At 40.8% G+C, this 24817-nt stretch overlaps 2 protein-coding genes across 3 annotated transcripts; both read right to left on the reverse strand.

Moving 5' to 3' along the window:
- Positions 1-1534: 1534 nt before the first annotated feature.
- On the reverse strand, positions 1535-12206 carry LOC129743856 (putative polypeptide N-acetylgalactosaminyltransferase 9). Of its 2 annotated transcripts, none has more exons than XM_055736066.1 (4): positions 12031-12206; positions 11074-11631; positions 2238-2647; positions 1535-2177 (listed from the first exon to the last, which is right to left on the reverse strand). In XM_055736066.1, exons 1-4 carry the CDS (start codon positions 12056-12058, stop codon positions 1557-1559), a joined length of 1617 nt encoding a protein of 538 aa, XP_055592041.1. In that variant the 5' UTR covers positions 12059-12206; the 3' UTR covers positions 1535-1556. The 2 variants fall into 2 exon arrangements, with proteins under 2 accessions (XP_055592041.1, XP_055592040.1); XM_055736065.1 differs by having other exon boundaries at positions 11074-11755; positions 11821-12203.
- A 1180-nt stretch (positions 12207-13386) lies between these two features.
- LOC129743515 (uncharacterized) lies at positions 13387-18495 on the reverse strand. The gene is made up of 2 exons (XM_055735551.1): positions 15187-18495; positions 13387-15084 (listed from the first exon to the last, which is right to left on the reverse strand). The coding sequence occupies exons 1-2, from the start codon at positions 18493-18495 to the stop codon at positions 13387-13389; spliced, it is 5007 nt and encodes a 1668-aa protein (XP_055591526.1).
- Between the last annotated feature and the right edge of the window lie 6322 nt (positions 18496-24817).

The raw sequence follows: 24817 nt of genomic DNA on the forward strand, positions 1-24817 counted from the left end.
AGGCTCTTAGCTGGCTAGCAGTTTATATCGAAAAACATCAATTTGTTCGATGTTTTCTTCATTTAACAACAAATTCCATAATAATTGAGATATTTAGTTGAGAATCAGGACAATTCAGGACATTTTTATGATCATTTTTCAAAATTCAGGACAATTCAATAGATTTTGGAAAATCCGGACAAATCCTGAAAAATCAGGACACCTGCACGTCATGAGGCAGCGTTCAGAATGCAGCGTCTTCTCTCGTAAACGTACCAAAAAACTGAGTTAGCTCTCAGATTTCTTCTCAACACAATGCGCTTTTAGGTGTTGACAATCTCACTTTTGTCTACAGTGTGATTTATCTCTCCCCGCACATTTTGGGGGGAGCAGATGAAAAAAATTGACCTTTCCTTCACTGGACAAGACGAATTGAGGAGTTTTGCCATCCATGAAGAAGAGTATACAAATCAACAAAATATTTCGAATCTTAGACTATTTAATAATGTTGAAAAACGCAGGTTTCAGTGGTGGAATAGAGTTATCTTTATTCATGTTTCGTCTATGAGGTCATTAGATTACAACTATATTAATTAGCGATAGCTAATTGTCACTTCCACATCTTATATTCCCTAACCGGGAAAGTACTCATTTCTCAATGAGTACTTTGATATTCTTACCCAGAATAACTGGCAACACTGTTGTGTTACCACAAACCCAATTTGAGTTGTTTGGCTTCGCAGTGTGATGATGTAAACATTTATACCGTGTTTACCATCATCAGCTGTCATCATCAATCATCACCGCTATTGTTTCAATTGCGAATTGACTCAAAGCATGCGGAACCGAAACAAACTGTTTTGGTTCTGCTCGTGGCAGCAGAAGTTGCTGCTTGCTGCTACCAAAGAAAACCGTAAGTTTCAACAAATAACGTGTTCGAGAAACTGCTAGTCATGGTTTTTTTTATTATGAAAGAATATTTCCGAATAATCCGAATGTATGCGGAAAAAATCTTAAATGCTTAACTTATAGTATAGCTTATTAGCAAAGTTTGTTTCTAAGAAGAATCACACATTTAGTAGCTAACAGAAAACTAGCTATGAAAGAGTGTCTCATACAGCCATAAAGCTCTTGGAACCTCAACATTTTTCCCCTTTAAGAAAAGAAATATGAACATATGGTTAAGTGTGCAAATTTATCGATACTAAAATATTCAAATTTTTGATAGAATTTTTATATTCTGCCTGTTAAAAAAGCCGATTTATTAGCTGTGTCCCGTTTTTTTTTCTTCAAAATAATAAGCTTTTACAGAAATGTGTAAGGCAAACTTTTAAGGTGCTCTACCAAGAGTCCAGGAGACTCAATAAAGCCTTTTGGTGTAGGGGATGTGCTGAATTACCATGACAAATATTCTAAAGCTGCTCCCGGGTATTGAACAAACAAACAGCCACCGCAGTGTACAAATCAAAATAAATAGGACGATTATTTTTCAATGACATTTCGAATATTCTAAGATATCAATCAATCAAGGTATTAAAATAAATGAATCGCCAAATATTTTATTCAATAAAATAAACTTATCGAGGAATCGCAACTTTGACATTACTGGCATTGAAGTGTTCCATAACCCAAATTTGTCGTTTATTGTCACTATCACAAATATCCATCACCAAGTGAGTCTCACCCCATCCAAGACACAAACCGGATAGAGAATGTTTGAACTGTTGAAATGGCTTGCTATACCGGAATTCCTGATTTCCTCTCATTCCATGGCATCGTATCATTTCCAGCTTCTTCCCGTCATAATCGAGGCAGTGATCTTCCCGAGTCACTTCTCCTTCGGGGGTATAGAACCAAAGCTGATGGTTCCCTCGCCCGCGGCATCGATCGACACCTTGCCTCTTCAAATCGGGTGGCCACTCCAAACATCGAATTTCTCCGGGATTGATTTCGACTCTAAACTCCCCTCGGCCGATTGCCCGCTCGGGATTGAACTGCTCCGGAAATACCGTGTCCAAGTACCACCGGAACGATTTACAGTTGAGATTCTTCCTTAGCAGTTTCCTTGAAGACACGTCCCCGAATTCACCGAGAAACCTTCGCCCTCCAAACGATTCGTAGTAGTAATCGGCGTATTCGTCCAGCCACACTTCCGCTAGACGGATGGTATTTTTCTGAACCGATCCGTATCCTGAGTACTGAAAGAAACATAGCATCAAAAACTCGATTGATAGAATTATTTAAAATTTACAACTTACTTTCATATAAGGATGACCTCGTTTTTGGATGTGAGCAACTCGCGAACACGGTACGATCTTCATGGAACCACCGCACATCCACGCCTTGAAGGAAAGTTCCAAGTTCTCGGCACCGTAAACCTCGAATCCTTCATCGTACCAGCCTAGCCACTCGAAGAACGTTCGATTAATCGTAAACAGACCCCCGGCCATCACCGGAGTATCGAACGGCGCTACGGGGTTTTCCGCCCGCACCTTTTTGACCGATCGGGACTTCCACTGAAAGTTGAGGGTCCAATCGAACGATCCGAAGTATTGCTGTGAATCTCGAGCGTTGAGGGCCATTGTGTCCTCGTGAATCCAATCGATCGACGGAACGGCTATTGCGGTGGGATTTTTCACCACCAAATCGAGCTGGGCTTCCAGCCATCCTGACAACGGATTATGAAAAAAAGATAATTTAATTGAAATTTTTGGTAAGATGATTTAAATGCGAAGGAAAATCACTGTATTGTCGAATTCAACAAATATTCGTTTCTCCATTGAACTTGGAAGACAACTTCCTCGAATATGTCGGATGTTTAGAACTCCTACGATATTCATGAGCAAGATGGAGAGTGAAAATTTCAGTAGTTATTTCAACAAAATGTAGCAACAGCAATAACTGATCTATCCTAAATCACATTACTCTTGCCTTATTTTTTTTTTTGTTTACACAATTTTCGACCTTTATAAATATTATCTATACTTAAATTAATCTAGAATCCGTAAAACTTTTAATAACCCTTAATTTGATTTTTATTAAACTAAATCCTTTATGTAACTCGTTGTATCTCCGCAGTTTCCATTCCAATTTTCGATCAAATATTCATAGGACTGGACTTAATCAATAAAATTTCTAACGAGGTGGAACTTCGTGGGTGGAACATCTTAGATGGTTTTTAAATTTTAAATTCGTATTATTAACCTATTTATGCTCAGAATTTTGCGTTTTACAAAAAAAAAAGAATCGTACTCACGGTCAGGGCCGGATAACGCCATCGGGTCCGGGGCAATTTTAACGGGGAACTCCTATGAATCATTTTTTCATATGCTGTTTCAGAGCACACAATATTTTAAACATACAAAGAAACTACAATAATGCATACACATACATCCAATAATTGTTAATCCATCACTTGCGAACGTCGCGGAAGAATTAATCAACTGATTGCAAATGAAAAAGCTGAAAAGAGCTGTTAAATGCAACATTCAATAGATCACTGGAAATTGTTTATTTTCCGAGTGGAGTCGCCACTAGGGCTCAGAGCTGTCAAACCTCATGATCATCTCTGTATCATAGAGATCACAGAAATATCAACAAAACATGGCAGCGTGTTGCACTATGAGAAATAACCTGGATAAAAACCGAAAAAAAATCCTCTAAATATTCCTTGAAATTAAACAGTTTGTTTAAGGAAAGCTTGAATTTCAGAACTGAAAAAAAGAAGAAAAACTAACCAAATATGTATCTGTTTAAAAAAAAAGAACGAAAAAAGCAAGTTTTGATCATTGATAACAAAAAACTGCGTATAATATATTTCTGCGTATAATATATTAGGCTGGAACAAATGGTAGCAAAGTTGGCCTTGCTCGAGAACGGTTGTTTTTTCTTCGCGGCGCATTTTCCTCGACAGGCCCTTAATTACTTATTTTTTTTCCTTTATTAATTAATTAATTTTTTCGAAGTTAGCCATTGTAGTGAATTATTGTCCTCAAAATAATGAAAATTCTTGGTGTGTTGGTTAGATAGTTTTTCGTGAATACTGGTAATAGAAACCGATTTCGATCCGTGAATTTTTGATGATTTGTCGAGTGAAGATGTCGTTTGAGATCTGGGAAAGAATTTTGTTCGATTTAAATTAAAGATTTGTACAAAGTTATTTTGAATCAGTGTTGAAGATGAAGAAATTTAAGTAATTTTGAAAAAGTTCATTATCTTTTTCGAAAGGGAAAATTTCTATAATAAAGACAGGGGATCAAACGAGCGGAAAATTGATATACAATGGAATGTGGGTTCAAGCCAGCCGGAGTATCTCGGCAAATTTGGGATCTTGAGAAGGTAGCTTCAGTACCTTTCCAGGTTTCTTCATTTGTTTCGAGCAGTTTGAAGGGAGTGAGATGAGTCCAACCTGTCCCAAGCCAGTGGTAACGGACCCCTTGTGTTGTGCTGCAAATATAGTTGATGAGTTAAGCATGAACAATATTTGGATATGCGATCGAGACTTCCCGTACCGACTCGGGTCGAAAGACCTATCAGCCACTGGTGGGTCCAACATACATACCATACATACATAATATATTAGGCTGGAACAAAGCTGAAGCTCTGCGACGTAGTTCCACCTCCCCGTGGTGCAGAGTGGAAACGTGTCTGCAAGTCCGGCGTATTGCAGATGTACGGCCAAGAGAACTACACCAAACCCACTAGAGGCCGTCGACGGGTCCCGCCAAACCCGCGCGGAAGAAGTGGTGCACCCGGGTACTTTGGTACCAGTACTTGGGTGTGAGCGTGATGGTCCAACACGCTTTCGGGGGGTCATGACCCTGATATGCGGATGCGACCGGAGGGAGAGCGATCGCCAATTGTTTTGTGCTTCGGTGGGTATAGACCCGTCTCGCAAAATGAGTAGATGCGCAAAGTGGTGGCCAATGGTGGGCCGATCACTTAGGGACGTGTTTACACGTCAGTGTCCGAGAGGCACGTTCTGCCGGAGGTGTCAGGGTTCGACACGCGTTTCGGGAAATGTTGCACCCGAACCGCGAGTGTGACCTGATGAGGGCGTTCTATAGCTCGATCTGCGCTTCGGGTGGTCAAGCGCCCGACTTGAAGATCGGGTAGTTGCGCTGAGTGGTGACTTAAGTCAACACTATTTGTGAGTTCGGAGGAGTCTGAGTCCTACACGTGGCCTAGGGGGCTTACCCCCCCTACCCGCGTGTTTGAACAGAGAAAGTGCCGTCGACAACTCGCTTTGTGTTTCTGGATCTTGGACTGGATTCACAAAGTTAGTAGTTGCGCTACGTGGGGACCTCATTCACACGATGAGATGTCGGGTCCTAACTCGTCAGAGGAGGGGTCGCGCATCGAGTTGTGTTAGAATGAGGCTATGCTATTAGAGGGTTCGGAAACGAGTATTGCCTTGGAGCGCACTAGCGCGAAATGACCTCCCACTATTGAAGCAAAGTGTGTCAAACAGTTCGAGGTGGGAACAAAGGTCAGTGGCCCCAGGTGGACTTTATGGCGTAGGGGGTACAGTGTTCCTTAGCATTGTATCATGAGTCGTCCAATTGCACCCATGGACCCAGAGTAGCAAACTGGGGGGACGCGGTGGCTCGCCGTGCCTTGGAATGCAATCCGTAAAATGGATTTACCACCTGGGTTAACAACTAATAAAAAAAAGGCTGGAACAAATATCAATTTCTTCTTTTGTCAACCCCCCTTCCCCCCCCTCCTTCGAAATTTTCAAAAACCCGAAGGGGGAAATAAATAAAGTTGGAAGTATTTAATTTAAATTTCGAAAAAAAAATTCAAGAATCCAAAAGATCACAAGAATAAGAAAACAAATTTTGGAAGATGGAAGTTATTTCACCTTTTATATTCTTGATTTTATTGAATTTTTCGATAAAAAATTACTTGTTTTTTAGATTTTGTGCAATGATATTGTATGCAACTTGGTTGCATACAAGCTTTCGTGCAATTTATACCAATTTATTTGTTTTCGCATTATTTTTAATTAGATTTTTTGATAATTTATCAAATTTTGTGAATACCGGACAAAAACCGAGCAATTTTTAAAAAGATCCAGGCAAACGGGCTGATTGGAACTCGCCTCGATATTTTCCTTAAATTTCTGGACACGCCCGGATAAAACCGGGAAATCTATAATTTCTAAGAACCGTCGATGTTGTTGAAAAAAATAATAATCGTATTCATCCCAATGAAGTAATTCCTACGTTCTTCAACAGTTGTGGAATAAAATTCTTAGGCCGTTCATTTGTTTATAATACTTGCATTTAATTTACAGTTTAATTTATCTAAAATATAAATGATTTCAAGTCACCATAACCTAATTTTGATTCAGTACCGCCATCTTCTAAAAATAAAAAGGCTTTTTAGAAAAACGATAAATGGCAGATTTTATCTCTTTAGCGGAAAACTACGCAGGAAGTGCTTAAAGTGATCCATTCACAATTTCCTTGATAACTCTATCACCACTAAAAATCTCTGCATCGAAAGCAAAGTTAATATTTCCCTCATGACTACTGGGAAGTAACATCAGGACTTCAGACAAAGAATCTAAAATTTAAAAAAAAAACACAGTATTAAACTCAAATTTCAAGTAGATACAAACAGTTCAACAGTGAAATTCAAAATCAAAAAATCGGCTTTAATACAAGCCCACAATTAAAAGTCTGAAGTTAAAATTACGAATGAAATTCAAATACAAAATTAGATTAAAGTTACAATCAAAGAAGAGCAGGAATTACAAAACTTTTAATTCATAAAAATATAACGAAATATTTAAATTCCCAATTTCTTCTTGTCTTTGTTCATGCATTTTATCATTTTAACATAAACACATTTAAATGATAAAAAAAAACATTAAATGGTTGAGCTTACCATGGAACAAAGAACGCAGAGACATCTGGAACACTGGAACAGAAGAAGCGTGGACCACCAGTACCATACGTTTCAAAAGGGCATTATCGTCGGAAACACGCTAAGAAAAATGCTCTTTGATGGAAAAACCACGCGTTATTTGAAGCAACTCCACAATTCACTAGGACAATTCTTCAGTGGCTGGAAATGATTTATTTTGTACACAGAATTCAAAAAACCTAAGAATAAATGCATTAAAAAAAAACGAACACACACATAAAGGATCTCAGTGAAACTTCATGGTTCTTTGAAGAGATCTAATTTACTTAACTCCAAGGCGTACATCTTTCAAGGATAAGATGGCTAGCATCTTACAAATGCTAAAACCACCGACCCACAGAAAGTGTACTATGAATGCCGTGACCGGGATTTGATCTCATGACCTCTGGCTTGGAAGACTTGAACGCTATCCTCTAGGCCACGGTCGGCGGCAAAGCTGTTATGTAGTAAATACAATTTTTTCAAAATGAAAAAACTTTTTTTTCCAAATATTTTGGATTTCGATGTACAATCATTTCTGGTCATAGGTCAAGGATAAAGCTCCTTTACTCACTCCTAATTGGTCGAATAATTCAATTGAATCAAAGCAATCGAAAGACTGATCTTTCGATTGCTTTGATTCAGTAGTAAAACATAAACCCATTCGAGGTCTGTTAAGAACTGTAAAGGTTTTTTGAAAATAAACCCTTTGATAATAATCTCCAAATTCAAAACTTTCAAATTGTTCAGTTTCTGTCCTGATCACCAAAACTCAAAATTGAACTTCTTAAAATAATCGGTAAAAATTAAACGTAATGATATAACACACTCAATCATGAGAGTATAGAATTCGGGAAAATGCTGAGCCAAAAATTTTAGGGATCGATTCCCCGTAGTGAATAACCTTTAAATTAAGCCTAAATCTGGAGAATAAAGGGTTTAAACCCCCAGAATCTTTTTAACCCTTATTTTAACTTCATGCAAGTAAAATAATCATCATGGAACGAACTCACCAAATAAAAATAAAACATTTAAACTGTGGTGATTCATGAATTTCTCTTTCCAGTCTGCTCTCCATGATATCCAGTCCAGTTGAATATTGATTGATTGATTGAAGTGCGTTTAATTGTGAGGGTGCCGTGCGCCAAGCGATTAAGCACCCTTACACTTGAATATTGGTTTTCAAAATTTTCATCTGAGGAGAAGAATGAACGGCCAAAAAAAAAAATTGGTCGCAGCAAGCTGAACAAATGCATCGTGGTCAAGGCACTGTTTACAATTTTCAATACTACTTATCCAATTTATGCCAATTTTTTAAATTCCCGGTCACCGTTATCATAAATTTTCAATTCTCATTTGCTACCGTTGAGAATATTTACAAGTAATATTCACAATATTGTCATGATTTACACATACACTAGAAAATCCTTTTCGGCATTTTCTCGAGGGACACCCAAAGTCGAACCACGAAGAGTTTTCTTCAAATCGAAGAACAAAGACGACGACACAAAAAATAAGCCGTCATTTCTCGATCACCGTTTTCACACAATCAACACAATTTCACAAGAAACACTCAATTTTCTGAAAAATTAGACGGACGAAATGAAAAACGCGTGTACTGCGGTCAAGCCAAGGCCTACTCTCGACGTTTCATGCTAAGTCAGCATCGAAACTAGATTTCTTTTTTCCGAATTTCCCTTGGTCTCCTCCACTTTGATAGTTTTTAAAATTTTAAAGTCGATTTTTAGCAAAAAAAAAATTATTTTAGATAAGATGTAGCAAAAAAAACAAAGTCCCCGAAAAATTTCCAACGAGCTAAGTCTATTACGAATAAGTGTACGAATAAATCATCTTCGTGAATAAGGTACAGTGAGCGAAATAAGAATAGCACCACTATGTTTTTGCTTGTTAAAATATGAATGATTGAAAATTACGAAAATTTTCTTCCACAGTTTGTTCTGAATTGCTTAACCGATAAATCAAGCATAAGTTTACTTTTTTTAGACGTAGCAATTGGCGTTGAGGACCAAAAATGTGAAAAAAGGGGTGCGAAATAAGAATAGCACCACTTGAGTTTTTCAACAAAAACAAGAATATTTTTCAAAAGTTACTGTGTAAAAGTGCTCCTACGAATTATTTGAATAGATAACTGCATTTTAAGGAGTTTTCCAGAATTCCAGAAAGGAGGTTTTAAGAGATGCTCCTCTAGCTTTAAGGAATTTGATATTTGAGCTTTAAATCTTTATGAAACTGCTTGATTCCTTCATTAACATTCATTAGTATGATTTAAAATGATGAAACAAAGATTTGAGGCTGAGTTTGAATCAAAAACCCAGGTTGGAATTCAAAAATACTAATGATTATTAATAGTCAAACACTTCTTCTCTAGTTTTTAGTCATAGATGGCAGCACTATCTTGCCATTTAATCAAATTCATGTGTTTGAGTGTAATCTCGCACATTTCGCACCGCTCACTAGTGGTAGTAGGACAGCTAAAAACATCGCAAATGTCAAAGTCAGATCCATCCGAAAGTGATCTAAAAAGACTTTCGGATGGATAATAAGCTCTGTTCACTGCTCGAATAGAAGCTTTCAGAAACACGAGAATCAACACTTATATAAAATGAAGTTGTGTGAATTGTATGCAAATAGGGAAGTTTTGTTGTATTCTTTTCTATCATATTCTCCACTTTTTACACAACACAGCTGACCAATCCGCCGTGAAGTTTAGATCGCCCAAATAAATTACCCCCCAAGTCGAATCGAATAAAGTGTTTTGATTAAGTAAAATCAAAAGTGATTTCCGGGTTTCTTATCGCGTCCGAAAAGTGTTCCGGTGCCTAAACATCATGCTTATTTTCGAGTATCCAGGATTAAATAATTAGGGAGTGCTGGATGATTTTGGTCAAGAAATAAATACATATACCGTGTGAACGCTTTAGAAATTCTAAGATCACTAAATCCAAAAAAAAATAAGGATTGCATCAAGGTCACTAAAAGTGAATTTTTTGGACCGTTAACAGAATAAAGTTATGCTTCGCGATGGAGCTTGATAGACCAGGCGGCTAGCAGTATTATTGGTGTGATTTGCAATTGAATCGGAAGTTGAGATGAGCAGGAATTTTGGCGGTTGTACTTTTTTGTGCTGGTGATTCTTTTGCAAATCCGGAAAAGCTTTCTGCAGCGTGAACTTCCACAAAACTGTGATGGGAAAACACCTCAAAATGATGAATATGTGCCTAAATAAACCTGAAAAATCAATATTGGGACTAAATTTCGTTATAACTGCAGGATAGTGCTGCCATCTACGACTTGAAACTTGAAAAAGTGTGGTTCACCGAACAAAATCAAAATTTTTGATTTCCAATCTATTGTTTCTCATTCAAAATTAATTCTGAAAGTTTGTTTCATCATTTCACGTCATTTTAATGAAGAGAGTAAGTAGTTTGGTAAAGAATTACAGCTCAAATATCAAATTCCTTAACGCTAGAGGAGCATCTCTAAAAACCCCCTTTTAAAACCTTTGGAAACCTTTGGAATTCTGGAAAACTCCTTGAAATGCAGTTATCTATTCAAATCGTTCGTAGAAGCATTAAAAAAGAAAAGAAAGTAGAAGCATTATTATTCTCTTTTACACAGTAAATTTTGAAGAAATAATCTTGTTTTTGTTGAAAAACTCAAGTGGTGCTATTCTTATTTCGCACCCCTTTTTTCACATTTTTGATCCTCAACGCCAATTGCTACGACCAAAAAAAGTAAACTTATGCTTGATTTATCGGTTAAGCAACTCAGAACAAACTGTGGAAGAAAATTTTCGAAATTTTCAATCATGCATATTGCAACAAGCAAAACACATAGTGGTGCTATTCTTATTTCGCTCACTATAGTAAAACTCATTGATCATAAACATGTCTTTCATTCCTAATAAGAAAAAATATGTGAAAATACACGTACACTGGTGTCTTTTTCCAATTTTCCACAGATCTGAGTCAAAAAAATATTCAAAAAAATATCAAGATCTTATTTTAAACATCAAATTCAGAATTCAGTTCCCTAAACATTGAAACCTGAACTTCAACTCAAGGGGTGATCAACTCAAACGAAAAATATAGCTTGAAACTACAGAAATCAATGAGAATAAAACAGATGTAACTAGAATCGTTTAGCTTTTCAGTACATTACCAACAATCACCTCACAGTGGGCATCGAGGAAGGTTATAATCTGTGATCGCGCGCTTTTGGCGCCCAAAATCCTTGCCCGGATCAATCCTTGTCTTTCTTTGGCGCGAATAATTCTCACCAGCTTGTACGGTCGAAAGTAGTCATCGAGCTGGGTCTTCAGATGAGCCATCGTCGAGCAATCATCAACCAGAATGATTTCCTCTATTAGTTCCGAGGGCGTTCGACTTAGAATCGATTGAACTGTTCGAACTAGCACTGACCAGGCTTCGTTGAAGAATACGATCACTATCGAAGCCGGTGGTAGATCTTCCTGGAAGCGATTCGGAACCTTACACCAAGGATCGCGAATGTCTGGCAATCTGCGGAAAACTGATACCAGATCGGAAGCATACTGGTTGAGTCCTTGAGTGTCCCAGCCGAGTTGAATTTGCAACTGCAGATCATTGCTTCTGTTTGTGTTAATAATCACCGGATTTCCCATATCTCCGGGTGGCGGTTCATCCAGAACAGCCAAAAAGTCATCATTGAGTTTGTTGTAACGCACCAGTTTGAACGGAACTTGACACGAGTCATTCCACAGACCGAAGTAGGCGTAGAAAAATACTAGACAGAGCGCCAGCCACAACAAAACACCGAAAAAGTTTTTCAATGAAAACAACGGAGCCCGCGGCAGCAGTGGTGTCTGGAAGAATTTTCAAGGTTTTGTATAAAAAAAACAAGGGTTTGTTCTAGTTGATCGAATCTAACCTTCATTTCTCGTGTCTTACTGTACTGGATATAAGGCTACACTCGACACGACTAGCCCTAAAAGGTGTGCACAGTCAAACGATTTCGACAAGACTGATAAGCGCCCAAATTTCTTCTTGCCAAACACCGACTGCTGCGTTAAATGCGTATAAACAACAAACCGGCCCACCTAAAGTGGGAGGAAATCACCGGAAAATTGATACAACATACAAACAGTTACGCTTTTTTCGGGATTCATTTCAATACACAGCCTATAATCAACACCCACAATTGCATTGTTATGGCGGTGTAAAACTAAAATCACCCACAACACACTGCAGTTACACCGAAACGACGGATTCCTCTAGTTTAGTCAATCAATCCGCGCGGTTGGGCAACGTGGTTTTTCTTTGCTCACCTAGATAGAACACTCTCATTGTGGCACCAAGCGAACCTACATATGTCATCACGCGTAGATCCATCATCATCAACAACGTCTCTTTGAAGTTCGCAGTTGTACAAACGTCTGAGATCTGTCCCCAAGCAAAGCTCAAAATGACGACAACCTGACAAATTAACGACACTTGTGTTGTGATACCAGCTAGCTAGTTAGCTCTGCACAGAACATGGACCCGCTTATCTTTCTAGGTTTGTCAGATAGGAAGAATGAAAGGCGCACATTGGGAGCTGAATAAGTTATCTGATGGTGTTTGAACAAATTTAATAAATACTTACGGGTGACTTTGCATTCTTTCAGAACTAAATCTTTTCTTGGAACTGCAATTTTGTGAACAATTCATTTGTTAATATTTTGAAGCTCTACCAAACGAGAAACCGTTAAAATCCGTAGCTTTATTCATTGAGTAACTCTTGTGTACCGTTCTACTTTTGCCAGCATAATAAACAGATAAGATAAACGAAAAACGACAAAAAAAAAAAACAAATTGGCAATTGACGAATATTAAATATACAGCAGGGTGGCTGGAGTTAAAACGGCATGTGAACTGTTGTTGGGGTGCTGGGGTACCTTGGGTGGACTGTATGTTCCTTGGGCGATTCTGGGTGGCGAATTGGTAGGGCTTCCTTCAGGTAAGTACTCGTTCCGTACGGGGGGTTTTATCGGTGCCAATTCCGTAATGAAAATCCGTGGGTTTAACAATCACACAATTTATTGATCACAACTTTATTTGGGTTTTGGTACTATTTATTCACAACACATTATTTAGGAAAAATCAACGCTGAACTTTAACATTTATTACTACAATTTTACTGACTACATTTAACGATCATCTATTTCGAATGGCGAATCTACTTATTACTAAAGGACTGGATACAATACAAAAATGGTGTTGTTGGTAAGGGACAAAATAATACAATTTGATACATTTTCGTTTTCTATCTCATCAGACAGGTGCAGCGATCAGCTGCTAATTAGAGATGTTGACAGTTCCCAAATGAATCTCCCTTAATCGTCCGTCTTCCTCAGTGACTCAGTGTTGTAAGAAGGGTCTTCGATACGCTCTCTAGTAACCCAACATCCTCGCCCATCCTGAAACCGCTTGCGTTTCTGAAAATAAAAGAACAATCTCACGAACACAAGGGGGTGGTCTGATCTGTCTGGTTTTCGTAGGAACGTGGGTCATCTTCTTGAGGCTGAAACGCTTCTGGTAGTATGCAAAGTTTCTCAATTGGTCGCGTAGAAGGTCCTGTAGCGGTCTTCAGAGTTACTACTCTCACAACACCGTCTGATCCTGGATGCAGCTTCTCAACTCGTCCCATCTTCCAGCGGCAGGGTGGTAGATTATCGTCTTTGATGATGACTAGTCTCCCAACAGATATTTTAACCGGTGACTTCCATCTCTTATACCGTCCTTGCAGCTGCGTAAGATACTCAACACTCCATCTATCCCAGAAATGCTGAAGTTTCTTCTGTAGAACTTGGCTCTGATTTAGTCGATTCATCGGTATCTCACTGTAGTCTCTTTCTGGTAGTTGTTGAAACGCCTCACCAATTAAGAAATGCCCGGGTGTCAATGGTTGAAGATTATTTGGGTCATCGCTTAACGCAGCGATTGGTCTCGAGTTCAAACAGTTCTCTACTTGAACTAGAATCGTGGTCATATCTTCGAAGGTAACAGCGTTTTCTCCAAGAACCTTGAGAAGATGCTTCTTGGCCGATCGAACTGCTGCTTCCCAAAGGCCTCCAAAGTGAGGAGCTGCTGGAGGGATGAAATGCCATTGTATATGGTTTGTTGCACACTCCTTGGACACCTTCTCCTGATGTTGACGATTACGCAAAAGATTTAGCAATTCTCGTAGAAAGTTGCGAGCTCCAACGAAGTTAGTCCCATTATCTGAATAAATATCCGAACAATGTCCTCTTCTCCCAGTGAATCGTCGCAATGCTTGTAAGAAACGGTCCGTTGAAAGGTCTGAGACTAGCTCGAGGTGTACCGCCTTTGTGCAAAGACAGATGAAAACTGCTACGTATGCCTTGATTGCTGGTCGTCTTGGTGCTAAGCGAACGTATACTGGTCCAAAGTAGTCCACGCCGGTCTTGGAAAACGGTCTGGATCTTGTTACACGTGCTAAAGGTAGTTCACCCATGAACTGCTGAATGGGACTCGGCTTGGAGCGGAAACACTGCTTACAGTTGTGTACAATCTGTCGGGGAACATTCCGACCTCCAAGTGGCCAATACTTCAAACGAACGGAACTAAGCAACAACTGTGATCCAGCGTGCATCAACTTCTGATGATAGTGTTCGTACAACATAACTGTAAAAGGGTGTTTCGCTGGTAAGACTATAGGGTGTTTGGTATCTTCTGACGCCTCCGATTTCCCTAATCGGCCGCCAACTCGTATCAAATTCTCCAAAGAAATTCGAGGAACGAACCATCTTAGGGGTGAACTTCGATGAACATCCTTCCCTTCGGCTAGGCACTTCCATTCTTCGGGAAACGTCTCCTGCTGTATTTGGCGGATTACGGCGTATTCGGCATCTCTAAGCTCCACCACCGTTAGAAAACTGTTGGGATTTGTTTCGTTTTTCCTCAAAATTCGCATCAGTCGCATCCAGTATGCGGTGCTGCGTATAAGCTTGTTGAACGACGAGAATTTGCTAACGTATTCCATTCCGAAATCGGTCTGACTTGTTGTCAGGTTCGCTGCAACATGCCGAACTTCTGAATCTGCTACCTCAGTGTAAAAGCTGCTGGGTTGTTCCGGATAATAATTTCTCAGGAGCCATTCGGGACCATTCCACCAAAGTTTGTTCACCTGGATCTGATCGGGATTTAAGCCACGGGAAATTAGATCTGCTGGATTCTGTACCCCTGGAACATGTCTCCAAACACAGTTCTCCGTCGCTTATTGGATTTTCGCTACACGGTTTGCAACGAACGTAGCCCACGTCGTAGGAATCGCCTTCAACCACTGCAGTACGCATGTTGAATCCGTCCAGAAAAACATCTCCGTTTCGACCTTCAACGCCTCTCGTACCTTTCCGGATAATTCAGCTGATAAAAGTGCTCCGCACAGCTCCAACCTGGGTATCGACTGGCATTTCAGAGGGGCGACCTTCGATTTCGACGCTAGTAGATGCACGAAAATCTTTCCTTGTGGATCGATGCTTTTAATGTATGCGCAGGCACCATACGCCTTCTCCGATGCGTCTGAGAAGAAATGCAGCTCCATCTTAACGGAATTTGGGATGATTGCACAACGCTGTATCTTCAACTCGTTCATCAAGTGGAGCTGCCGATGGAAATTATGCCATTCTCGTTCAACTTCAGGTGGAACCGGATGATCCCAGCCAAGCCTTTCTCCTTTCTCGTTCAATTTCCACAGCCTCTGCATGAAAATTTTGGCAGTTGTGGTGACAGCTCCTACCATACCAAGCGGGTCGAATAACATTGCTATTGCCGACAGAATTTTTCGTTTCGTTAGCCTTTCGTTTTCCGGGGTATCCAATATGGTGAAGTTGAATCGCAAGATGTCAGTTCGGGGTTGCCACACAAGTCCTAGGGTTTTGACTGCCGGGTCTGGATCCAATAGTATTTCGGTCGTATGCGGCAACGCAAGGTCTTCCTCGTCTACTAATCGCAAGGCCGTTGGCGAATTGGATGCGAACTTTCTTAGTCGAAACCCTCCACGTTTCGTTAGGCTGATAAGTTGTTCGCAGAGTATCGAAGCCGCTTCTTCGTTATCCGTTCCAGTCAAAACGTCATCCATGTAGACGTCTTCCATGATTGCCTTGGATCCCATTGGATATGATTCCTGCTCATCTGTGGCCAACTGCTTCAGTGTTCTGGTAGCGAGAAACGGTGCCGGTTTTGTACCGTATGTAACGGTGGTGAGTTCATACGTTTCCACGTTCTCCGATGAATCTTTCCTCCACAGAATGCTTTGAAGTGGCATGTCTGCTCTATCGATACCTATTTGTCGGAACATTTTCTCGACATCTGCGACAATCATTATCCGCTTCATTCGGCAACGCATGATAAGGGCTCGTAGCTCGTCTTGGATCACAGGTCCTGCCAGGAGTGCATCGTTCAGGGAAACGCCACTGCTGCTCTTACACGATGCATCAAATACCACTCGAACCTTGGTTGTTGTGCTTGCCTGTTTGATGACCGGATGGTGTGGTAAATAACAACGCTTCTCTGGGCCCACATGCGCCCTACGCATGTGCCCTAGGTCCACGTACTCCTCCATAAACTGGTTGTATTGGTTTCGCAACTCGGGATCTCTCGCCAATCTACGTTCCAAGCCATGCAGTCGCTGAAGTGCTATGCCTCGCGACTCGCCCATCGTCGAAAATACATGGTCGTTCTTCGGTAAACCCACAGTATATCGCCCATCAGAACTCCTCTGGATTGTGCGAACAAACTGCGCCTCGCAGCGTTGTTCTTCCGGGGAAAATATGTTCGGAGACCCTATCTCCTCACACGACCAAAACTTGGTGAGAAGTTCATCTAGATGTACTGTAGAAGCCGTATTGCAAACGATGCGCCGAGTTGAACCCTGGTGTTCAACTGCTCCGGTGACTAACCAACCAAATACTGAATCTATCAGCATGGGCAATCCATTGCCTAGCGGGATTTTGTTGTCGGTTTGGAAGAACGAAAAGAAATGCTGTATACCAAGTAGCATATCTATCGCCTTCGATTGGAAAAAACCTGGATCTGCTAGTTCCACACCCTGTGGGAACTTCCATAATGATACTGTAACGCTGGTTGTAGGCAGATCTGCGGTAACCGTTGGTAGAAGTAGAAACTCCATATTTTTAACAAAACTAGTTGTGCGTGACCTGACAACTGCTGAAATCTGGTACTTCACAGTTGTGTTTGCGTTGCCGATCCCAAGCACCGAGATATTGGAACGCCTTCGGGAGATCTTCATCCGCTGACAGAGCCTCTCTGTCATGAAGTTGCTTTCTGATCCGGAGTCTAGTAAAGCCCTTGCGTGGAAAGCCTTTCCTGTGTCATCTTCAACCAAAACGACTGCTGTGGCGAGAATTATCGTCGATGAATGGTTCCTGGCAACATTTGACGAGACTGTTCCTGCTGATGTATCTGTTGGCTGAGATGATTGTTGACCTCTTCTGGGGGGTGTTGCTGTTCGTGGGTTCCGATAGACTCCTTCATCTTCTCTGAAGCACACTAAAGTGTGGTGCTTTCCTCTGCATTTACGACACACTTGCATGGATCTGCATTCTGTAGCTTGGTGACCACGTCGGAAACAATTTCTGCATAGAGAATGCTGCCTCAATAGTTTATCGCGAGCGGATGGACTCAACCTTAAAAACGTCGGACACGTGTAAAGCAGATGAGACTCTGGGCAAGCAATACACGTTACGGATGACACCTGAGCTGCGCTGTAGCTCGTTCTAGAGGCGAAGTTCTTTTTAAGAGGTTTTGAGGGTTCCAGCTTCGTATCCTGAGCCTTTGATGGTAATGAGGCAAGGATTTTGACTCGCGTTTGTAGAAATTGGGTGAGATCTTTTACGGTATCCTGGGTCTGCAGCGCGCTGTGCTCCTCCCACGCACGACGAGTTACGGGATCCAACCTAGCGCACAATACCTCCAACAGCAATAGATCTTTGTAATCCTCGGTCTTCACCAGTTGATCCAAAGTTTGCACCACTCGCTCGAAGCCTTCCAGTAATACCTGAATTTCCGATGACGATTCCTTTGTAACCTTTGGGAGTTTGAATAGGTTTGCCACTTGTCTGCGTTTCAAGACCTTACTATCGTTGTATCTCGTCATCAGTGTTTCCCAGGCGATGGTGTAGTTGGCCCTTGTCAATGCCAAAGGGTCGATGAGAGCTCTGGCTTCTCCGGCTAGGCATCCCTTCAGATAATGGAATTTTTCAACATCCGGTAAGTCCACCTTGGAATGGATCAGCGACAGGAAAAGATCCCGGAAACTTAACCACTGATCTATGTTGCCGTCGAACGTCTGGAGCCTAATTTGGGGTAACCTCACGTGCTCCGTTACTGGCTGAATGGATGAATCCATGATGCGGGTGGACTGCAGAACACAGGTGTTCGCTGCGTTGCCTTCTAACTCCTTGATCCGGTCTAACATGCTCGCCTTAGCATCGTAGAAGCGTGTGGTGAAGTCCAACCTAATGCTTGGACATGTGCCTTCCTTTGCCGAATACTCATCATGCATTTCTACATCCATGAGCATCGTTGACCTTGTCCCATAAATCATTCAGCTTTTCCAACCTCACTTGGATTTGTTGAATCGATGTTACCTCCCCCAGAGTATTCGAGAAAATGGTTAGTGCTTTGAACATCTCCAGCATCGCCTTTAATCGAGTCTGAAGATTCCTCAGCGGTGGGTTCCTAGTAGATGATGAGGCGCCGGAAGTAGCCATGGTTCTCGTTGAACGGTTGCACGCAGTGATTCACAATAATACAAACAACAGGTGAGTATTCGAACTAATTTCAAGCTTCGGCAATGGACATATACACTGTAGAGCTTAACTTACTTTAAAGAAACTAAAGTTGCACTCCTCTACAGGTATCGATCGACTCCCGAAAGCGTTGACGTGGACACGTGTGCGTTGTCTTCAAAAAACGTGGGTACGCGCCTCAATATGCGCCTCAACATGCGCCCCAATATACGCCTCAATATGCGCCGCGGTGGTGATGATTTGTTCTCAGACCAGATCAGTTAACAGGATACATACGAGAAAATATCGATGTAATATTCAAATTCGACCAAGCTTCGGCAAAGAACATATACTGTAAAGCTTAACTTACTTTTAAAAAAATAAGGCTGAACACCTTTACAGGTATGCTCGTCCAGGCCTCAAATTCCGAGTCGAGGAAAACTTCACGCCTCGTTTCCGTGTTTAAATTTGTAAATGACCAACTCGTCGATGTCCTGATCGAAAACTTGTTGAACGGATTCAATTCCAAAATTTTCGAATCCAAAATTTTGTTGACCGGTGTATGATGTTCGATTTGCACACAGTACCGTTAGTGCATCATACAAAATACCGTTGCTCCAAATCAATAGCCAAACAGAAACTCATTCATATGGGGATACAATTTGTGTTCGTGAGACGAAAGAAAATTTCATGTGGGTTTGTATGGGTACGGTACAGCTTCAGCTGGCAGTAATATTCGGGCGATGGGATTAAGTGCGTGGTTTTTTACTCACCTCCGCGATCGGGTGTGCGTTTTTCGGTCGAAAAGGTGTTTTCCGTCGATAATTTGGCCGGGTGATGACAAGCGGGTGTTGTTCGGCCGGTACCGTTGTTCGTCGAACCAAACAACAGCGATTTCAACAGGATTTTTTTTGGTAAGTTCAAGGTTGAGATGTGACCTTGAAAATCTCAAGCGACAGCAACAATGGCTCCTCGATTTAATCAGCCCCCCTGTGATGATGAACAACTTGTGCCCAATTATTGGACTAGGCCCATACAACTGGCTTTCTTAATTGAGCTGGATTCGGGAGATGATTTGGAAATTGCGGTGGGGTGATTATTATAGTGCCGAAAAGTGTTTGGGAAAGGTGATGTGGTGACGTCTGGGCCGTTTGCAATCAGTAATGATCGCAAATTGATGATTGCTGATATGACGTCAACGCTGCCAGTAGTATTGGTGTTCGTTTCTCCCAAAGCTCCAAGCCGTGGGTAGTGGTGAGATTCGCGAGATTCGGATGCAGTATTGGTGATGATCGATGTAGCGTGTTGGTGAGATGTCTCATGTGCGATGTTTACGAATGAGATGGGTGGAAAAACAACGTTGTAGTAAACCGAAATATCCAAGGCTTCGACTGAACATAAACTATTCTCATGTAATTTACCTGAGAACCGTTTTTAGCGGCTAAATCGTGGATATCCTGCGCTGACCGGGTGGGTTGATGGGTAGATGGGCTCGTGTATGATGGTTCCAGGTGATATTCAGTGCCGATTCCAAGTGACGTTCAGTTTCGAAGATTTTCCGAAGATTCCAAAGGCATCAATCAACAGAAGAAGTGCTAAACGCAACGTTTGAGTTTTAAACGGCGATAGCTGACTTCTGTTGCACGGAGGTGGCTGAAGTCTACCAGCTAATAGTGAGCTGGTGACTTGGGTGATGAGCGTTGATTGATTGTGAAGTAATTGTGCTGATTGGGGACCTTCTTCTAGTGCCAATTTTTCGGAGCAATGGCGATCGAAGTTGTGATTTCTTGGTGGTGTTATCGGGTTGGGCTGGCTGATCCGGTTCGGATGGACCAAAATGTTGGGGTGCTGGGGTACCTTGGGTGGACTGTATGTTCCTTGGGCGATTCTGGGTGGCGAATTGGTAGGGCTACCTTCAGGTAAGTACTCGTTCCGTACGGGGGGTTTTATCGGTGCCAATTCCGTAATGAAAATCCGTGGGTTTAACAATCACACAATTTATTGATCACAACTTTATTTGGGTTTTGGTACTATTTATTCACAACACATTATTTAGGAAAAATCAACGCTGAACTTTAACATTTATTACTACAATTTTACTGACTACATTTAACGATCATCTATTTCGAATGGCGAATCTACTTATTACTAAAGGACTGGATACAATACAAAAATGGTGTTGTTGGTAAGGGACAAAATAATACAATTTGATACATTTTCGTTTTCTATCTCATCAGACAGGTGCAGCGATCAGCTGCTAATTAGAGATGTTGACAGTTCCCAAATGAATCTCCCTTAATCGTCCGTCTTCCTCAGTGACTCAGTGTTGTAAGAAGGGTCTTCGATACGCTCTCTAGTTACCCAACAACTGTTTAAAGTGCAATAAGAATTTTTAAGTAACGTTTACAGGAGTAAATTTGAACTTTAAGGTTTGTATGGAATAATTGAATATTTTGTACGGATAAATCAACATAATTTTTCTTTCTTCTGTGGAACCGAGCCTGCTAATGGGTTTTGTGTCATTTAATAAATTCTCTTAAGGAAGTTTTCCAATAAGACCGTAACTTCTTATCTTATTACAGAAAAAAGTTATTCGGTGTTGAATGGAGGCACCTCTTTTGACATTGAAAAACAATGAATTCAATTGACAACACTGCTGGGTGTCTAGCGAGGTATTGCATGAATACTTTTCATGCAATACTTCTCGAGCATCAGCAGTGATGTCAATTGAATTTATTGTTTTTCAATGACAAAAGACAGACCCTGTGTTAAACACCTAATAAATATTTTGCCTAATATGATACGAACTTATGGGTTTCGACAAAGTTGTCCCGGAAAAATTTCACACGCTACACAGAAGAAAGAAAAATGATGTTGATTTTTCAGTGCAAATTATTAAATTTTCCCATACAAAGATAAAAGTTCTAATTTACTCATGTAAACGTTACTTAAAAAATTCTGTAAAATATCATTAATAAGTTTTGAACCAAAACAAAGCTTTTTTGACTACAGGGTTTGAGAAGTTTGAAAATGACCCCAAGTCGACCTAGTTTATTGTAACAACGTGGCCGTTGTCGATATTGCCAGTAAACTCATTCCATAAAACGGAACATCCCGAAAGTAAGCAGCATAAAAGAAGACATAAAAGAATTCCAAAATTGTTTATATTGTTCATCTCCACTGTTTGAAATTTGCTTTTTTGCTGGTGGATCGCTTTAGTTGGAGCAGATGCTTGACGAGGACGAAAGATGTGCGATACAACACAGTCACGATTTGTCGATTCTATCTTTCTCTGCTTGGATGGGCTGTATATTGAGATTCTTGGGGATCCTTCCCAGAGTTATCCTTCCTCCCCTCGTCGAGCTACAGGAGCGTCGGCACCTCCTTCAAAACAACCGGCTGGCTTCGGAGGCAGCTTCTAGGAATCGGAAGCAACAGGTTTTGCTATTTTGTTTTTATAATTCGTTTATTTGAACCGGTTCAAACCAGTTTACGGAGCCGGGATTATTTTTTTTGTACAAAAAATATCACATTGTTGTCCATTTATTCGTTTTAAGGATTCAAGTATTGAGTTCATCGTTCATTATCCAAAACTATGATAGACAAAAACGAAAAAAGGAAAAAGGGGAAAGGGATTCTTAAACGCGGAGATCGATAAATTTAAGATAATGGTATAATTCGAACATATAGTCTAGGTCTACCACAGCCAACACATCCCTCACTGGAACATTAGGTGGTTTACCTCGTGCCCGAAAGGAATCAATCAAATTCGCTCTGGCGATAAGATTGTCCTCACACGACCAAAAATATGCTCGATGTCATGGTAGTCCTGACCACAACGACACAAATTACTGTTAGCGAGATTCACACGACAGAGTAACGCGTCCAAAGCACAATGATTGGACATAAGACGGGGAAATGTTTTTATAAAATCCCGACTCAGGCCCAATCTATTAAGCCATGGTTTAAGGCTTACCATTGGGATAATCGAGTGAAGCCACCGACCCAACTCAACCTCGTGCCATTTGCGCTGCCAGTTGAAGAGTGCGTTTGTACGGACCAAAGAGTAAAATTCGCTGAAGGCGATTTGACGCTGATAAATTACACCTTCAACTGCACCCACCTTTGCTAACGAGTCGGCCTTCTCATTGCGCACTATTGAACACTGTGATGGCACCCAAACAAAGGTGAAAGAAAAGCAGCGTCTAGATAAAGTACTCAACTATACCCGTATTTTCTCAAGGATACTTGAAACAACTCAATTTAATGATCACTCTGCCTAGGAGTTGAAGCTGAGGTAGAGCAGGTCTATGTTTCTTGGAGAAAACAACCATCTCCGCTTTCTGTGGAGAGAACTCAATCCAAAGCCCCAACGCCCAGGTTGACAATCTGTCTAAAGTATCTTGTAAAGGTCTGTACAGATGTGACTCAGTATCACCTGTTACAGATACTACGCAGTCATCTGCAAATTGTCTTGAAGTGCAGCCTTCAGAGAGACCACTGTCGATATCACTACGTAAAGGTTGTACAAAAGTGGACTCAAACATGAACCCTGCGGGAGGCACATGTAAGAGATCCTCCTCACTACAATATCTTCGTGAGCAAAGTTCAGATGTTTCTCACAAAGAAAGATGTATAAGATGTTGTTCAATAGAGGAGGCAGACCCTGGGAGTGCAATTTGTCTGACAAAACCTCTATTGAAACTGCATCAAAAGCTCTCTTTATGTCCAGAAACAATGAAGTAATTTGTTCACGTTTTGCGTATGCCGTTTGTATCTCTCAAGACAGCAAGGCAAGACAATCGTTTGTTGATTTGCCCTGTGAAACCCAAATTGAGTATCTGAAAGGAGACCATTTGTTTCCACCCATTTATCCAATCAGAACAAAATCATCTCTTCCATCAATTTCCGAATGCAAGACAACATCGCTATTGGACGGTACGAATTAAAATCGGACGCAGCTTTCCCATGCTTTTGGATAGCAATAACTCTCACTTGTCTCCAATTTTCAGGAACAATGTTATGCTCTAAGAGTTGATTAAATAAATTCAATAAGCGAAATATGGCGGCATCCGAGAGGTTTTTCAAAAAGTTGAATTTTTTTTATGAACTTCCGAAGCTGGATTGTTATAAAAGAGCAGGGCATGTGCGAATTCCATCATTGAAAAGCTGGAATCCTAATCACATCTATTCGGAGGTACACTTTGGATGATTTTTTTAAGAGATGTGGAATCTGAACAGATGTCCCGTGCAAAATTGAAAATCCATTTATGCGAATGCTCTTCATTTTCGTTCGTTGAAGAACGATTACGCATGCTCCGTGCCACATTCCACAAAGCGCTTAAGGATGTTTCCCGCGATGAATCTCCCACAAAATTACGCCAATGCGCACGGTTTTTCCCTTGATCAGGTTTTTAAATTGCTGCTCAAGAGAAAAATACGCGTTGAAGTTATCCAAGCTTCCATGTTTCCGAAAAACTTTAAAAGCGTTCGATTTGTCCACGTAAAGTTTAGTACACTGACTGTCCCAACATGGATTGGGTGGCTTTCGACGAACAGAGTATCTGGGATGGAATTCGTTTGAGCACCAACCGCACAATCAAAAATCAAATGAGAAATAAAATTATATTCCTCCAACGGAGGTAACACACCCACAGAAACTATTGCGTCCGAGTACTTTTTCCAGTCGATGTGTCTTGTGAGTTCAAACGCCATATTTGTTGAATTTAAAGTGTTGACCCCATTGGATATTGTAATTTTGATAGGCAAGTGATCACTACCATTGGGATCAAGGATTACCTCTCACTGGCAATCCAATGATAGTTAATTTGAGCAGAGTGAGAGGTCAATTGCCTATGTCTTGCAGGAGGTTTAGGCACCATGGTTCAAAATTGTTAAATTGAAACCGTCACAAATGTCATAGTTAAAAATAGAACGACTATCGTCAACTTATTCTCACCAGACAGTTCCATGCGAATTGAAATCACCCAGGATCAACCTTGGCTCAGGTAGCACTGAACAGCACTGAAGCACTGAACTCTGTTTCCGTTTTTCGAAAACCGATTCAAGATTTCTGGAAGCTAGGCAATGTCGCCACCAGGATGCACTATTCTG

Source organism: Uranotaenia lowii, chromosome 2 (assembly GCF_029784155.1).
Source record: "Uranotaenia lowii strain MFRU-FL chromosome 2, ASM2978415v1, whole genome shotgun sequence".
In the NCBI taxonomy this organism is placed as follows: domain Eukaryota; kingdom Metazoa; phylum Arthropoda; class Insecta; order Diptera; family Culicidae; genus Uranotaenia; species Uranotaenia lowii.

Coding starts and splice junctions, on each gene's coding strand:
- LOC129743856 (XM_055736065.1), bottom strand. Junction 2,648..11,073: donor CCACTGTGAGGTGATTGTTG/GTAATGTACTGA, acceptor ATCCGTTGTCAG/GATGGCTGGAAGCCCAGCTC. Junction 2,178..2,237: donor GAGGTCATCCTTATATGAAA/GTAAGTTGTAAA, acceptor TGTTTCTTTCAG/TACTCAGGATACGGATCGGT.
- LOC129743515 (XM_055735551.1), bottom strand. CDS start 18,495: ATGCTCATGGATGTAGAAATGCATGATGAGTATTCGGCAAAGGAAGGC. Junction 15,085..15,186: donor CTACGTTCGTTGCAAACCGT/GTAGCGAAAATC, acceptor AATCCCGATCAG/ATCCAGGTGAACAAACTTTG.